The sequence below is a fragment of the Ascaphus truei genome, chromosome 20 (assembly GCF_040206685.1).
Source record: "Ascaphus truei isolate aAscTru1 chromosome 20, aAscTru1.hap1, whole genome shotgun sequence".
Lineage (NCBI taxonomy): Eukaryota > Metazoa > Chordata > Amphibia > Anura > Ascaphidae > Ascaphus > Ascaphus truei.
Window position 1 is genome coordinate 32,578,800 of NC_134502.1, and position 16,854 is coordinate 32,595,653.

The following is a 16,854-nucleotide window of genomic DNA, read 5'->3' on the forward strand; positions in this document are numbered from 1 at the left end:
CTCCGTACAGCTGACCCACGGCCATTTTAAGTGGACAATTAAAAAGAAATTCAAGCACTTCCAGGAGCTTCACCGCGATCTCCTCCGACACAAGATCTTCGTCTCCCTGCTGCCCCTCAACCCGCTGGCACGGTAACTGTGCAGGCCTGCGGCCTAGCGCCTGGTGAAGCCTAATGTTTCCCCGGGCCTAGCTTATCTTCACATCCTGAGACCACACCCAGCCACCTCCTCTCTTCCCCCCTCTGGGCCTCCTCTCTTTTCCCCCCTCTGGGCCTCCTCTCTCTTTCCCCCCTCTGGGCCTCCTCTCTCTCCCCCCCCCCCCCCCTCTGGGCCTCCTCTCTATTTCTTCTCCCCCCCCCCCCTGGGGCTCCTCTCTCTTTCTCCCCCCCCCCCCTCTGGGCCTCCTCTCTCTTTCTTCCCCCCCCCCCCCCTCTGGGCCTCCTCTCTCTTTCTTCCCCCCCCCCCCTCTGGGCCTCCTCTCTCTTTCTCCCCCCCCCCCCTCTGGGCCTCCTCTCTCTTCCCCCCCCCCCTCTGGGGCCTCCTCTCTCTTCCCCCCCCCCTCTGGGCCTCCTCTCTCTTCCCCCCCCCTCTGGGCCTCCTCTCTCTTCCCCCCCCTTTGGGCCTCCTCTCTCTTCCCCCCCTCCCCCCCTCTGGGGCTCCTCTCTCTTCCCCCCCCCCTCTGGGCCTCCTCTCTCTCCCCCCCCCCCCCTCTGGGCCTCCTCTCTCGTTACCCTCCCCCCCTCTGGGCCTCCTCTCTCTCCTCCCCCCCCCCTCTGGGCCTCCTCTCTCTTCCCCCCCCCCCCCCTCTGGGCCTCCTCTCTCTTTCTCCCCCCCCCCCCCTCTGGGCCTCCTCTCTCTTCCCGCCCCTCTGGGGCCTCCTCTCTCTTCCCCCCCCCCCCCTTTGGGCCTCCTCTCTCTTCCCCCCCCCCTTTGGGCCTCCTCTCTCTTCCCCCCCCCCTCTGGGCCTCCTCTCTCTTCCCCCCCCCTTTGGGCCTCCTCTCTCCTCCCCCCCCACCTCTGGGCCTCCTCTCTCTTCCCCCCCTCTGGGCCTCCTCTCTCTTCCCCCCCCCCCCCCCCTCTGGGCCTCCTCTCTCTTCCCCCCCCCCCCTCTGGGCCTCCCTCTGCTGTCTCTTCCACCCCCCCCCCCCCATCGCTCGGCCACCTCTCTCTTCAGCCCCCGTGGCCCATTTGTGTCGCGACTGAGTCTTTGCGTGTCCCCCCAGTTTTGCCGTGACGAGGTCCACGTGGAAACGACTACCGTGGAGATGATGCCATCTCTGCCCCACGCCACCGGGGACTTATCCAGGCGGACATCCAGCAAACAGGTACGTTAGAGGGTCCGTCCCACGTAGGAGCAAAGTGACCTAATGACAGGGACGTGTTTAATGGGTTAAAGGGTCAGTCCCATGTAGGGGCAAAGTGACCTAATGACAGGGACGTTATTAATGGGTTAAAGGGTCAGTCCCACGTAGGAGCAAAGTGACCTAATGACAGGGACGTGTTTAATGGGTTAAAGGGTCAGTCCACGTAGGGGCAAAGTGACCTAATGACAGGGATGTGTTTAATGGGTTAAAGGGTCAGTCCCACGTAGGAGCAAAGTGACCTAATGACAGGGATGTGTTTAATGGGTAAGGGAGCAGTATACCGGGGATGCCCTCGTACCCCAGCTCCATACTATACAGTGTTACAGCCCTTGCATCTTGTCCCCTCTCGTACAGAAGTACCTGGAAGAATACCTCAATGTCCTGCTGGCCAAGTCCTTCTACCGTAACTACCACGCCATGGTGAGCTGGTGTCCACCATCGCGCAGCTGGGAATGGGAGTTGGACGTTGGGTTCTCTCCCCTAATTCTGCTGTCTGGAATGTGTCAGGGCCTCACCCAGCTTTGGATCTGATGGTAGCTTCATTGTTGGTTCTAGATCCTACTCTAGTACTTTATTTTCTTTTGCTAGGCCCTGGTTTGGGGTTCTTCACTTGTTCTGGATCCTGTTTCTCTTGTTATTGCTCTTTTTCTGGATCTCTCTCTCTCTTTTTTTTTTTTTTGCCTTGGTTCTGGATCCTGGTTCTCTGCCTTGGTTGTGGATCCTGGTTCTCTCTTCCCTTGGTTCTGGATCCTGATTCTGTCTGGCTTTGGATCCAGTCTCAACACTGGGTTTCTCAGGCTCAAGGTTTCTCTCACCTCCCCTCCCTGGTTACCGAGCCTGTGTACTGGGGCTGTGTACTGGGGCTGTGTACTGGGGCTGTGTACTGGGGCTGTGTACTGGGCCTGTGTACTGGGCCTGTGTACTGGGCCTGTGTACTGGGCCTGTGTACCCGGGCCTGTGTTCCGGGCCTGTGTTCCGTGACCTTGACCGCGCGTCCTTCTCTTCCAGATGGAGTTCCTGGAAGTCAGCCAATTCTCCTTCATTGCGGACCTGGGACCTAAAGGACTGTGAGTCTATTACTAGGCCGAGGAGGCCACCTTGGAAACCGTGGCAACATCACACCTCATTTAATGCCCCACTGGAAGCCATGTTAATTACCCTAACAGCCCCACCCTGCGCTCTCTTGACAGCAGTTTTGCTGATCAAAACATTGGCTCAATCCAAGCCGCCCATTCAACGGGCCTCGGCAGCCATCTTGGTTACCATAGTAACTCTAGGCATCGGATCTACTCTCTCCCCTTCCCCACTCACACTCTCTCCCCCTTCCCCACTCACACTCTCTCCCCACTCACACTCTCTCTCCCCCCTTCCCCACTCATTCTCTCTCCCCTTCCCACTCATTCTCTCTCCCCTTCCCCACTCACTCTCTCTCCCCTTCCCCACTCACTCTCTCTCCCCTTCCCCACTCACTCTCTCTCTACCCTTCCCCACTCACTCTCTCTCCCCCCCTTCGTCTCTCTCTTTCTTTCTCTTTCTTTCTCTCTTTCTTTCTCTCTTTCTTTCTCTCTCTCTCTCTCTCTCTCTCTCTCTCTCTCTCTCTCTCTCTCTTTCTTTCTCGCTCGCTCGCTCTCTCTCTCTCGCTCTCTCTCTCTCGCTCGCTCGCTCTCTCTCTCTCGCTCTCTCTCGCTCTCTCTCGCTCTCTCTCGCTCTCTCTCGCTCTCTCTCGCTCTCTCTCGCTCTCTCTCGCTCTCTCTCGCTCTCTCGCTCTCTCTCTCGCTCTCTCTCGCTCTCTCTCGCTCTCTCTCGCTCTCTCTCGCTCTCTCTCTCCCCATCGCCCCCCCCCCCCCGCAGGGAAGGCTTCATCGTGAAACGGTCAGGAGGTCATCGCATTCAAGGCCTGAACTGCTTCGGCCATCACCAGATCTGCTACCGCTGGTCCAAGAGGTGAGTCCCAGGGCGGCCATCTTTAAAACGCCCCCCCCCCCCTCTCCGCAACTTCTTAGAAACCGCACCGCGCGTGAATATTTTCCTCCAAATAAAATATACAAATATATCTATTTCCCAACATAAAGAGAATAGGATCCGCAGACGTTGTGACGGGATTTTTAAAACCTTATCAAATGTGCCCAAAAAAACCTAAATTGTGATTTATGTTCATTTAAAAAAAATAGCATTTATTTGCAATCAATTTTACACTGGGGGGGGGGGGAGAGAGGAAGAGTATCAGAAACGGGGGGGGGGGAGAGAGGAAGAGTATCAGAAACGGGGGGGGAGAGAGGAAGAGTATCAGAAAACGGGGGAGAAGGAGTATCGGGAACGGGGAGGAGGAGTATTGGGAACGGGAGGAGGAGGAGTATTGGGAACGGGGGAGGAGGAGTATTGGGAACGGGGGAGGAGGAGTATTGGGAACGGGGGAGGAGGAGTATTGGGAACGGGGGAGGAGGAGTATTGGGAACGGGGGAGGAGGAGTATTGGAACGGGGGAGGAGGAGTATTGGGAACGGGGGAGGAGGAGTATTGGGAACGGGGGGGGGAGAGAGGAAGAGTATCAGAAACGGGGGGGGAGGAGTATCGGGAACGGGGGAGGAGGAGTATCGGAACCGGGGGAGGAGGAGGAGGAGTATCGGGAACGGGGGAGGAGGAGTATTGGGAACGGGGGAGGAGGAGTATTGGGAACGGGGGAGGAGGAGTATTGGGAACGGGGGAGGAGGAGTATTGGGAACGGGGGAGGAGGAGTATTGGGAACGGGGGAGGAGGAGTATTGGGAACGGGGAGGAGGAGTATTGGGAACGGGGGAGGAGGAGTATTGGGAACGGGGGAGGAGGAGTATTGGGAACGGGGGAGGAGGAGTATTGGGAACGGGGGAGGAGGAGTATTGGGAACGGGGGAGGAGGAGTATTGGGAACGGGGAGGAGTATTATAAGAAGCAGGGCGGGGGGAGGTGTATTATAAGAAGCAGGGCGGGGGGAGGTGTATTATAAGAAGCAGGGCGGGGGGAGGTGTATTATAAGAAGCAGGGCGGGGGGAGGTGTATTATAAGAAGCAGGGTGGGGGGAGGAGCTGGGATTAGCGCCGGGGTTGCACGTGACACTGTTGGGACGTCCTGTGCCCTCTCTCTAGGTGGCTGGTGGTGAAAGATTCCTTTCTGCTCTACCTGAAGCCCGACTCCGGGAAGTCTCCTTCGTGCTGCTCTTTGACCCGGGATTCGGGGTCCAAGTGGGTAAAAAATCCACCGATACCAAGTATGGGGTCAGGATCGAGAACTTCTCCAGGTAACTGGGCAATTGTATGGGTCAGTCCCACGTAGTAGCCAAGTGACCTAATGACAGGGATGTGTTTAATGGGTTAAAGGGACAGTCCCACGTAGGGGCCAAGTGACCTAATGACAGGGACGTGGTTAATGGGTTAAAGGGTCAGTCCCACGTAGGGGCAAAGTGACCTAATGACAGGGGCGTGTTTAATGGGTTAAAGGGACAGTCCCACGTAGGGGGCCAAGTGACCTAATGACAGGGACGTGGTTAATGGGTTAAAGGGTCAGTCCCACGTAGGGGCAAAGTGACCTAATGACAGGGACGTGTTTAATGGGTTAAAGGGTCAGTCCCACGTAGGGGCAAAGTGACCTAATGACAGGGACGTGTGTAATGGGTTAAAGGGTCAGTCCCACGTAGGGGCAAAGTGACCTAATGACAGGGGCGTGTTTAATGGGTTAAAGGGACAGTCCCACGTAGGGGCCAAGTGACCTAATGACAGGGACGTGGTTAATGGGTTAAAGGGACAGTCCCACGTAGGGGCAAGTGACCTAATGACAGGGACGTGGTTAATGGGTTAAAGGGTCAGTCCCACGTAGGGGCAAAGTGACCTAATGACTGGCTGTCCCCCCCCCTGTCGGCGGCCTGGGACTGTGTGAGATGTCCCTGATCCCGCTGTGGTCAGGCCCGGGACTGCAGGCCTGGCTGTCCCCCCCCTGTCGGCGGCCCTGGGACTGTGTGAGATGTCCCTGTTCTCACTGGCCGGGCCCAGGACTGCAGTCCTGGCTGTCCCCCCCCCCCTGTCGGCGGCCCTGGGACTGTGTGAGATGTCCCTGTTCTCACTGGCCGGGCCCGGGACTGCAGTCCTGGCTGTCCCCCCCCCCCCTGTCGGCGGCCCCTGGGACTGTGTGAGATGTCCCTGTTCTCACTGGCCGGGCCCGGGACTGCAGTCCTGGCTGTCCCCCCCCCCCCTGTCGGCGGCCCTGGGACTGTGTGTGAGATGTCCCTGATCCCGCTGTGGTCGGGCCCGGGACTGCAGGCCTGGCTGTCCCCCCCTGTCGGCGGCCCTGGGACTGTGTGTGAGATGTCCCTGATCCCGCTGTGGTCGGGCCCGGGACTGCAGGCCTGGCTGTCCCCGCCCTGTCGGCGGCCCTGGGACTGTGTGTGAGATGTCCCTGATCCCGCTGTGGCCGGGCCCGGGACTGCAGGCCTGGCTGTCCCCCCCTGTCGGCGGCCCTGGGGACTGTGTGAGATGTCCCTGATCCCGCTGTGGTCGGGCCCGGGACTGCAGTCCTGGCTGTCCCCCCCTGTCGGCGGCCCTGGGACTGCGTGAGATGTCCCTGATCCCGCTGTGGCCCCTGTAGGTCCCTGATCCTGAAGTACAGTGGGTATCGGGAGGCTCGCTGGTGGGGACAGCAGATCAATCAGCATGCTGAGGATCATGGGAAGGATTTCCTGAGCACTCACCGATTCGACGCATTTGCCCCAGTGAGGGAGAAGAGCCAAGTGAGGTGGTAAGGATGCCAGGCTGTAACCTGCCATATACATATAGGGGTGTAACTGCCATATACATATAGGGGTGTAACCTGCCATATACATATAGGGGTGTAACCTGCCATATACATATAGGGGTGTAACCCTGCCATATACATATAGGGGTGTAACCTGCCATATACATATAGGGGTGTAACCTGCCCATATACATATAGGGTTGTAACTGCCATATACATATAGGGGTGTAACTGCCATATACATATAGGGGTGTAACCTGCCATATACATATAGGGGTGTAACCTGCCATATACATATAGGGGTGTAACCTGCCATATACATATAGGTGGTGTCTATCTGTATCTATCTGTTTATCTCTCTCTCCCCCTCCTCCTCCCCCTCTCTCTCTCTCCTCCTCCTCTCTCTCCCTCTCTCTCTCTCTCTCCCCCTCCTCCCTTGCTTTCCTCTCTCCCCCTCTCTCCTCTCTCTCTCCCCCTCCTCCTCCTTGCTCTCCTCTCTCTCTCCTCCTCTCTCTCTCTCCCCCCCTCTCTCCCATCCTCTCTCCCCTCCTCTCTCTCCCCTCCTCTCTCTCCCCCTCCTCTCTCTCCCCCCTCTCTCTCCCCCCCTCTCTCTCTCCCCTCCCTCTCTCCCCCTCCTCTCTCCCCCACTCTCTCCTCTCTCCCCTCTCCCCTTGCTTTCCTCTCTCTTCCTCCCTCTCCCCCCTCTCTCTCTCCCTCCTCTCCCCACTCTCCCCCTCCTCCCTTGCTCTCCTCTCTCCCCCTCTCTCTCCCTCCTCTCTCCCCCCTCTCTCCCCCTCCTCCCTCCCCCTCCTCTCCCCCTCTCTCCAACTCTCTCTCCCACTCTCAATCCCCCTCCTCTCCCCCTCTCTCTCCCCCTCTTCCTCCTCTCTCCCCCCTCTCCCCCCCCCTCTCTCTCCCCATCCTCCCTGCTCCCTCTCTCCCCAACTCTCCTCTCTCTCCAACTCTCTCTCTCTCCAACTCTCTCTCTCTCCAACTCTCTCTCTCCAACTCTCTCTCTCTCCAACTCTCTCTCTCTCCAACTCTCTCTCTCTCCAACTCTCTCTCTCTCCAACTCTCTCTCTCTCCAACTCTCTCTCCAACTCTCCTCTCTCCAACTCTCTCTCTCTCACTCCTCTCTCTCCTCTCTCTCTCCCTCCTCTCTCTCTCTCCCTCTCTCTCTCTCCCTCCTCTCTCCTCTCTCTCCCTCCTCCTCCTCTCTCCCCTCTCTCTCCCTCCTCTCTCCTCTCTCTCTCCCTCCTCTCTCCCTCCTCCCTTGCTTTCCTCTCTCTTCCTCCTCTCTCCCCTCTCTCTCCTCCTCTCCCCTCTCTCTCCCCCTCCTCCTTGCTCTCCTCTCTCCCCCTCTCTCTCTCCTCCTCTCTCCCCCTCTCTCTCCCCCTCTCTCTCCCCATCCTCCCTTGCTCTCCTCTCTCTCCAACTCTCTCTCTCTCCAACTCTCTCTCTCTCCAACTCTCTCTCTCTCCCAACTCTCTCTCTCCACTCTCTCTCTCCAACTCTCTCTCTCTCCAACTCTCTCTCTCTCCCTCCTCTCTCTCTCTCCTCCCTCTCTCTCTCTCCCTCCTCTCTCTCTCCCTCCTCTCTCTCCCCCTCTCTCTCTCCCCCTCCCTCCCTTGCTCCCCCTCTCTCTCCCTCTCTCTCTCTCTCCCTCTCTCTCTCCCTCCTCTCTCCTCTCTCTCTCCCTCCTCTCTCCCCCTCGCTCTCCCTCCTCTCTCCCCCCTCCCCCTCTCTCTCTCCCCTCTAGGTTTGTTAATGGCGCTAGTTATTTTGCCGCGGTAGCTGACGCGTTAATGCAGGCGCGGGAGGAGATCTTTATCACGGACTGGTGGTGAGTCTGGGCTGGGGGAGTGCTGCTGTATCGCCCCACTAATCGGTAGGAACGCTGTATCGCCCCACTAATCGGTAGGAACGCTGTATCGCCCCACTAATCGGTAGGAACGCTGTATCGCCCCACTAATCGGTAGGAACGCTGTATCGCCCCACTAATCGGTAGGAACGCTGTATCGCCCCACTAATCGGTAGGAACGCTGTATCGCCCCACTAATCGGTAGGAACGCTGTATCGCCCCACTAATCGGTAGGAACGCTGTATCGCCCCACTAATCGGTAGGAACGCTGTATCGCCCCACTAATCGGTAGGAACGCTGTATCGCCCCAGTAATCGGTAGGAACGCTGTATCGCCCCACTAATCGGTAGGAACGCTGTATCGCCCCACTAATCGGTAGGAACGCTGTATCGCCCCACTAATCGGTAGGAACGCTGTATCGCCCCACTAATCGGTAGGAACGCTGTATCGCCCCACTAATCGGTAGGAACGCTGTATCGCACCACTAATCGGTAGGAACGCTGTATCGCCCCACTAATCGGTAGGAACGCTGTATCGCCCCACTAATCGGTAGGAACGCTGTATCGCACCACTAATCGGTAGGAACGCTGTATCGCCCCACTAATCGGTAGGAACGCTGTATCGCCCCACTAATCGGTAGGAACGCTGTATCGCCCCACTAATCGGTAGGAACGCTGTATCGCCCCACTAATCGGTAGGAACGCTGTATCGCCCCACTAATCGGTAGGAACGCTGTATCGCCCCACTAATCGGTAGGAACGCTGTATCGCCCCACTAATCGGTAGGAACGCTGTATCGCCCCACTAATCGGTAGGAACGCTGTATCGCCCCACTAATCGGTAGGAACGCTGTATCGCCCCACTAATCGGTAGGAACGCTGTATCGCCCCACTAATCGGTAGGAACGCTGTATCGCCCCACTAATCGGTAGGAACGCTGTATCGCCCCACTAATCGGTAGGAACGCTGTATCGCCCCACTAATCGGTAGGAACGAGGGGGGGGGCTCTCTGATACTCGGGGGGGGGGGGGGGGGCCCTCTCTGATACTCGGGGGGGGCCCTCTCTGATACTCGGGGGGGGGCCCTCTCTGATACTCGGGGGGGCCTCTGATACTAACCTAGTAATGGCGTCGCTCTGCCCTGCAGGCTCAGCCCGGAAGTGCATCTAAAGCGCCCGGCGGACAACGATGACTGGCGGCTGGATATTATCCTGAAACGCAAGGCGGTGCGTGTGTGTGTGCGTGTGTGTGTGTGTGAGTGTGTGTGTGAGTGTGTGTGCGTGTGTGCGTGTGTGTGTGCGTGTGTGCGTGTGTGTGTGCGTGTGTGTGTGCGTGCGTGTGTGTGTGCGTGCGTGTGTGCGTGCGTGTGTGCGTGTGTGTGTGCGTGCGTGTGTGTGTGCGTGCGTGTGTGCGTGCGTGTGTGTGTGCGTGCGTGTGTGCGTGCGTGTGTGCGTGTGTGTGTGCGTGCGTGTGTGCGTGCGTGTGTGCGTGTGTGTGTGCGTGCGTGTGTGCGTGCGTGTGTGCGTGTGTGCGTGTGTGTGTGCGTGCGTGTGTGCACGCGTGCGTGCGGCTGGGATTAGTACAGGATACTGTGTGTGTGTGGCGCTGGGATTAGTACAGGATACTGTGTGTGCAGTGCTGGGATTAGTACAGGATGCTGTGTGTGTGTGTGTGTGGCGCTGGGATTAGTGCAGGGTGCTGTGTGTGTGTGGCGCTGGTATTAGTACAGGATACTGTGTGTGTGTGTGTGTGGCGCTGGGATTAGTACAGGATACTGTGTGTGGCGCTGGGATTAGTGCAGGGTGCTGTGTGTGTGTGGCGCTGGTATTAGTACAGGATACTGTGTGTGTGTGTGTGTGGCGCTGGGATTAGTGCAGGGTGCTGTGTGTGTGTGGCGCTGGGATTAGTACAGGATACTGTGTGTGGCGCTGGGATTAGTACAGGATGCTGTGTGTGCAGTGCTGGGATTAGACAGGATGCTGTGTGTGTGTGTGTGGCGCTGGGATTAGTACAGGATGCTGTGTGTGCAGAGCTGGGATTAGTACAGGATACTGTGTGTGGCGCTGGGATTAGTGCAGGGTGCTGTGTGTGTGTGGCGCTGGGATTAGTACAGGATACTGTGTGTGTGTGTGTGTGGCGCTGGGATTAGTGCAGGGTGCTGTGTGTGTGTGGCGCTGGGATTAGTACAGGATACTGTGTGTGGCGCTGGGATTAGTACAGGATGCTGTGTGTGTGGGGAGCTGGTATTAGTACAGGATGCTGTGTGTGTGTGTGTGGCACTGGGATTAGTACAGGATGCTGTGTGTGTGTGGCGCTGGGATTAGTACAGGATACTGTGTGTGTGTGGCGCTGGGATTAGTACAGGATGCTGTGTGTGTGTGGAGCTGGGATTAGTACAGGATGCTGTGTGTGCAGAGCTGGGATTAGTACAGGATACTGTGTGTGTGGCGCTGGGATTAGTACAGGATGCTGTGTGTGTGTGTGTGTGTGTGTGTGTGTGTGTGTGTGTGTGTGTGTGTGTGTGTGTGTGTGTGTGTGTGTGTGTATGTGTGTGTGGAGCTGGGATTAGTACAGGATGCTGTGTGTGTGTGTGTGGCGCTGGGATTAGCACAGGATGCTGTGTGTGCAGAGCTGGGATTAGTACAGGATGCTGTGTGTGCAGAGCTGGGATTAGTACAGGATGCTGTGTGTGCAGAGCTGGGATTAGTACAGGATGCTGTGTGTGTGGCGCTGGGATTAGTACAGGATGCTGTGTGTGTGGCGCTGGGATTAGTACAGGATGCTGTGTGTGCAGAGCTGGGATTAGTACAGGATGCTGTGTGTGTGTGGCGCTGGGATTAGTACAGGATACTGTGTGTGTATGTGTGTGTGTGGCGCTGCGATTAGTACAGGATGCTCTGCGGGTGGTGTAGTGGTTAAAGGTCCCCTCTGTATAACAGGAGGCCGGGGTACGGGTCTGTGTCCTGCTGTTTAAGGAGGTAGAGTTGGCGCTCGGAATAAACAGCGGCTACAGCAAGAGAACATTGATGCTACTACACCCCAACATCAAGGTGAGCGCGTGCACACTACTACACCCCAACATCAAGGTGAGCGCGTGCACACACTACTACACCCCAACATCAAGGTGAGCGCGTGCACACTACTACACCCCAACATCAAGGTGAGCGCGTGCACACACTACTACACCCCAACATCAAGGTGAGCGCGCGCACTACTACACCCCAACATCAAGGTGAGCGCGCGCTCACTACTACACCCCGACATCAAGGTGAGCGCGCGCGCACACACTACTACACCCCAACATCAAGGTTGAGCGCGCGCACTACTACACCCCAACATCAAGGTGAGCGCGCGCACTACCACACCCCAACATCAAGGTGAGCGCGTGCACTACTACACCCCAACATCAAGGTGAGCGCGTGCACTACTACACCCCAACATCAAGGTGAGCGCGCGCACTACTACACCCCAACATCAAGGTGAGCGCGCGCACTACTACACCCCAACATCAAGGTGAGCGCGCGCTCACTACTACACCCCGACATCAAGGTGAGCGCGTGCTCACTACTACACCCCGACATCAAGGTGAGCGCGAGCGCACACTACTACACCCCAACATCAAGGTGAGCGCGCGCACTACTACACCCCAACATCAAGGTGAGCGCGTGCACTACTACACCCCAACATCAAGGTGAGCGCGTGCACTACTACACCCCAACATCAAGGTGAGCGCGCGCGCACACTACAACACCCCAACATCAAGGTGAGCGCGCTCACTACTACACCCCAACATCAAGGTGAGCGCGTGCACTACTCTACCCCAACATCAAGGTGAGCGCGTGCACTACTACACCCCAACATCAAGGTGAGCGCGTGCACTACTACACCCCAACATCAAGGTGAGCGCGCGCGCACACTACTACACCCCAACATCAAGGTGAGCGCGCGCTCACTTCTACACCCCAACATCAAGGTGAGCGCGCGCACTACTACACCCCAACATCAAGGTGAGCGCGTGCACTACTCTACCCCAACATCAAGGTGAGCGCGTGCACTACTACACCCCAACATCAAGGTGAGCGCGTGCACTACTACACCCCAACATCAAGGTGAGCGCGCGCGCACACTACTACACCCCAACATCAAGGTGAGCGCGCGCTCACTTCTACACCCCAACATCAAGGTGAGCGCGCGCACTACTACACCCCAACATCAAGGTGAGCGCGTGCACACACTACTATACCCCAACAGCAAGGTGAGCGCGCACACTACTACACCTCAACATCAAGGTGAGCGCGCGCACTACTACACCTCAACATCAAGATGAGCGCGTGCACACACTACTACACCCCAACATCAAGGTGAGCGCGCTCACTATTACACCCCAACATCAAGGTGAGCACGCGCGCACTACTACACCCCAACAACAAGGTGAGCGTGCACACTACTACACCCCAACATCAAGGTGAGCGCACACACTTCTACACCCCAACATCAAGGTGAGCGCGCGCTCACTACTACACCTCAACATCAAGGTGAGCGCGCTCACTATTACACCCCAACATCAAGGTGAGCACGCGCGCACTACTACACCCCAACAACAAGGTGAGCGTGCACACTACTACACCCCAACATCAAGGTGAGCGCGCTCACTATTACACCCCAACAGCAAGGTGAGCGCGCGCTCACTACTTCACCCCAACATCAAGGTGAGCGCGCGCACACACTATTACACCCCAACATCAAGGTGAGCGCGCGCACTACTACACCCCAACATCAAGGTGAGCACGCACACTACTACACCCCAACATCAAGGTGAGTGCGCACACTACTACACCCCAACATCAAGGTGAGCGCGCACACACTACTACACCCCAACATCAAGGTGAGCGCGCTCACTACTCTACCCCAACATCAAGGTGAGCGCGCGCACACTACTACACCCCAACATCAAGGTGAGCGCGCGCACACTACTACACCCCAACATCAAGGTGAGCGCGCTCACACTACTACACCCCAACATCAAGGTGAGCGCGCTCACTACTCTACCCCAACATCAAGGTGAGCGCGCGCACACTACTACACCCCAACATCAAGGTGAGCGCGCGCACACTACTACACCCCAACATCAAGGTGAGCGCGCTCACACTACTACACCCCAACATCAAGGTGAGCGCGCGCACACTCCTACCCCATGTACACACAGCACGGGCAGTGCCCGCCTCGCCCTCACACCCCTCTCGCCCGCGCTCTCAGGTGATGCGTCACCCAGACCACGTCTCCTCCACCGTGCTCCTGTGGGCGCACCACGAGAAGATGGTGGCCATTGACCAGTCCGTGGTGTTCCTGGGCGGCCTGGACTTGGCCTACGGGCGCTGGGACGATCACAGGTACCGACTGACGGACATGGGGACCTCGGCAACCCAGCAGGTACCCTGCTCACAGCCCTATATATCCGCTCGCTATATATCTTTATCTCCTGCTATTGCCCCATATACCCGCTCCCTATAACTCCTCCCATTACCCCATATAACCCCTCCCTATAACTCCTCCTATTACCCCATATACCCGCTCCCTATAACTCCTCCTATTACCCATATACCCCCCTCCCTATAACTCCTCCTATTACCCCATATACCCGCTCCCTATAACTCCTCCTATTACCCCATATACCCCCCTCCCTATAACTCCTCCTATTACCCCGTATAACCGCTCCCTATAACTCCTCCTATTACCCCATATAACCACTCCCTATAACTCCTCCTATTACCCCGTATAACCGCTCCCTATAACTCCTCCTATTACCCCATATAACCGCTCCCTATAACTCCTCCTATTACCCCATATGTCCGCTCCCTATAACTCCTCCTATTACCCCATATAACCGCTCCCTATAACTCCTCCTATTACCCCATATAACCGCTCCCTATAACTCCTCCTATTACCCCATATAACCGCTCCCTATAACTCCTCATATTACCCCATATAACCGCTCCCTATAACTCCTCATATTACCCCATATAACCGCTCCCTATAACTCCTCCTATTACCCCATATAACCGCTCCCTATAACTCCTCCTATTACCCCATATAACCGCTCCCTATAACTCCTCCTATTACCCCATATAACCACTCCCTATAACTCCTCCTATTACCCCATATAACCACTCCCTATAACTCCTCCTATTACCCCATATACCCGCTCCCTATAACTCCTCCTATTACCCCATATAACCGCTCCCTATAACTCCTCCTATTACCCCATATAACTGCTCCCTATAACTCCTCCTATTACCCCATATACCCGCTCCCTATTACTCCTCCTATTACCCCATATAACCGCTCCCTATATCTCCTCCTATTACCCCATATACCCGCTCCCTATAACGTCTCCTATTACCCCATATACCCGCTCTCTATATCTCCTCCTATTACCCCATATAACCCCTCCCTATAACTCCTCCTATCACCCCATATACCCGCGCCCTATAACTCCTCCTATTACCCCATATACCCGCTCCCTGTAACTCCTCCTATTACCCCATATACCCGCTCCCTATATCTCCTCCTATTACCCCATATGCCCGCTCCCTATAACTCCTCCTATTACCCCATATACCCGCTCCCTATATCTCCTCCTATTACCCCATATACCCGCTCCCTATAACTCCTCCTATTACCCCATATAACCGCTCCCTATAACTCCTCCTATTACCCCATATAACCTCTCCCTATAACTCCTCCTATTACCCCATATAACCTCTCCCTATAACTCCTCCTATTACCCCATAAAACCCCTCCCTATAACTCCTCCTATTACCCTATAAAACCCCTCCCTATGACTCCTCCTATTACCCCATATAACCGCTCCCTATAACTCCTCCTATTACCCCATATAACCGCTCCCTATAACTCCTCCTATTACCCCATATACCCGCTCCCTATAACTCCTCCTATTACCCCATATAACCGCTCCCTATAACTCCTCCTATTACCCCATATAACCGCTCCCTATAACTCCCCCTATTACCCCATATAACCTCTCCCTATATCTCCTCCTATTACCCCCTATAACTCCTCCTATTACCCCCTATAACCTCTCCCTATAACTCCTCCTATTACCCCATATACCCACTCCCTATAACTCCTCCTATTACCCCATATACCCACTCCCTATAACTCCTCCTATTACCTCATATACCCGCTCCCTATAACTCCTCCTATTACCCCATATAACCGCTCCCTATAACTCCTCCTATTACCCCATATAACCGCTCTCTATCACTCCTCCTATTACCCCATATAACCCCTCCCTATAACTCCTCCTATTACCTCATATAACCCCTCCCTATAACTCCTCCTATTACCCCATATAACCGCTCCCTATAACTCCTCCTATTACCCCATATACCCTCTCCCTATAACTCCTCCTATTACCCCATATACCCGCTCCCTATAACTCCTCCTATTACCCCATATAACCGCTCCCTATAACTCCTCCTATTACCCCATATAACCGCTCCCTATAACTCCTCCTATTACCCCATATAACCGCTCCCTATAACTCCTCCTATTACCCCATATACCCGCTCCCTATAACTCCTCCTATTACCCCATATAACCCCTCCCTATAACTCCTCCTATTACCCCATAAAAACCCCCTATAACTCCTCCTATTACCCCATGTAACCTCTCCCTATAACTCCTCCTATTACCCCATGTAACCTCTCCCTATAACTCCTCCTATTACCCCATATAACCCCTCCCTATAACTCCTCCTATTACCCCATAAAAAACCCCTATAACTCCTCCTATTACCCCAGATACCCCCTCCTGTTGCTCTCTCTGATTCCTCTCTTCTCTCTGTCCGCCTCTGGCTCCTTCTCTGTCTGTCCCTGTAAGGTCGCATCCTGCTGTCCCCATAGTTTGTCTTTCGGCAGAATGGGTCTCCCGGAGGTGACGTGTCACCCGAAGAATCGCCCGCAGTCACCCAGACGTGGCTAGGCAAGGATTACAGTAACCTCATCTTCAAAGACTGGGTGCAACTGGACAAGCCATTTGAAGGTAGGGGACTTAGTCACTGTCACCCTGCGGGGGGAGGGACAGACTCATAGCTCCCTTCTGTCTGTGTCACTGTGTCACCCTGCGGGGGGAGGGACAGACTCATAGCTCCCTTCTGTCTGTGTCACTGTGTCACCCTGCGGGGAAGGGACAGGCTCATAGCTCCCTTCTGTCTGTGTCACTGTGTCACCCTGCGGGGGGAGGGACAGTCTCATAGCTCCCTTCTGTCTGTGTCACTGTGTCACCCTGCGGGGGGAAGGGACAGGCTCATAGCTCCCTTCTGTCTGTGTCACTGTGTCACCCTGCGGGGAAGGGACAGGCTCATAGCTCCCTTCTGTCTGTGTCACTGTGTCACCCTGCGGGGGGAGGGACAGTCTCATAGCTCCCTTCTGTCTGTGTCACTGTGTCACCCTGCGGGGAAGGGACAGTCTCATAGCTCCCTTCTGTCTGTGTCACTGTGTCACCCTGCGGGGAAGGGACAGGCTCATAGCTCCCTTCTGTCTGTGTCACTCTGCGGGGGGGAGGGACAGACTCATAGCTCCCTTCTGTCTGTGTCACTGTGTCACCCTGTGGGGGGAGGGACAGACTCATAGCTCCCTTCTGTCTGTGTCACCCTGCGGGGGGAGGGACAGGCTCATAGCTCCCTTCTGTCTGTGTCACCCTGAGGGGGAGGGACAGTCTCATAGCTCCCTTCTGTCTGTGTCACTGTGTCACCCTGCAGGGGGAAGGACAGACTCATAGCTCCCTTCTGTCTGTGTCACTGTGTCACCCTGCGGGGTGAGGGACAGACTCATAGCTCCCTTCTATCTGTGT

General features: G+C 56.1%; 1 protein-coding gene across 1 annotated transcript in view; it reads left to right on the top strand.

The window, feature by feature from the left end:
- Nucleotides 1-16,854, top strand: part of PLD2 (phospholipase D2) — a 61,307-nt gene that overhangs the window by 29,414 nt on the left and 15,039 nt on the right. The window contains 11 exon segments of the mRNA XM_075577688.1: nt 1,719-1,784; nt 2,373-2,431; nt 3,216-3,308; nt 4,484-4,533; nt 4,536-4,635; nt 5,976-6,125; nt 7,882-7,965; nt 9,128-9,206; nt 10,920-11,030; nt 13,237-13,410; nt 15,906-16,044. Of these exon segments, the coding sequence (XP_075433803.1) occupies nt 1,719-1,784; nt 2,373-2,431; nt 3,216-3,308; nt 4,484-4,533; nt 4,536-4,635; nt 5,976-6,125; nt 7,882-7,965; nt 9,128-9,206; nt 10,920-11,030; nt 13,237-13,410; nt 15,906-16,044 (1,105 nt within the window).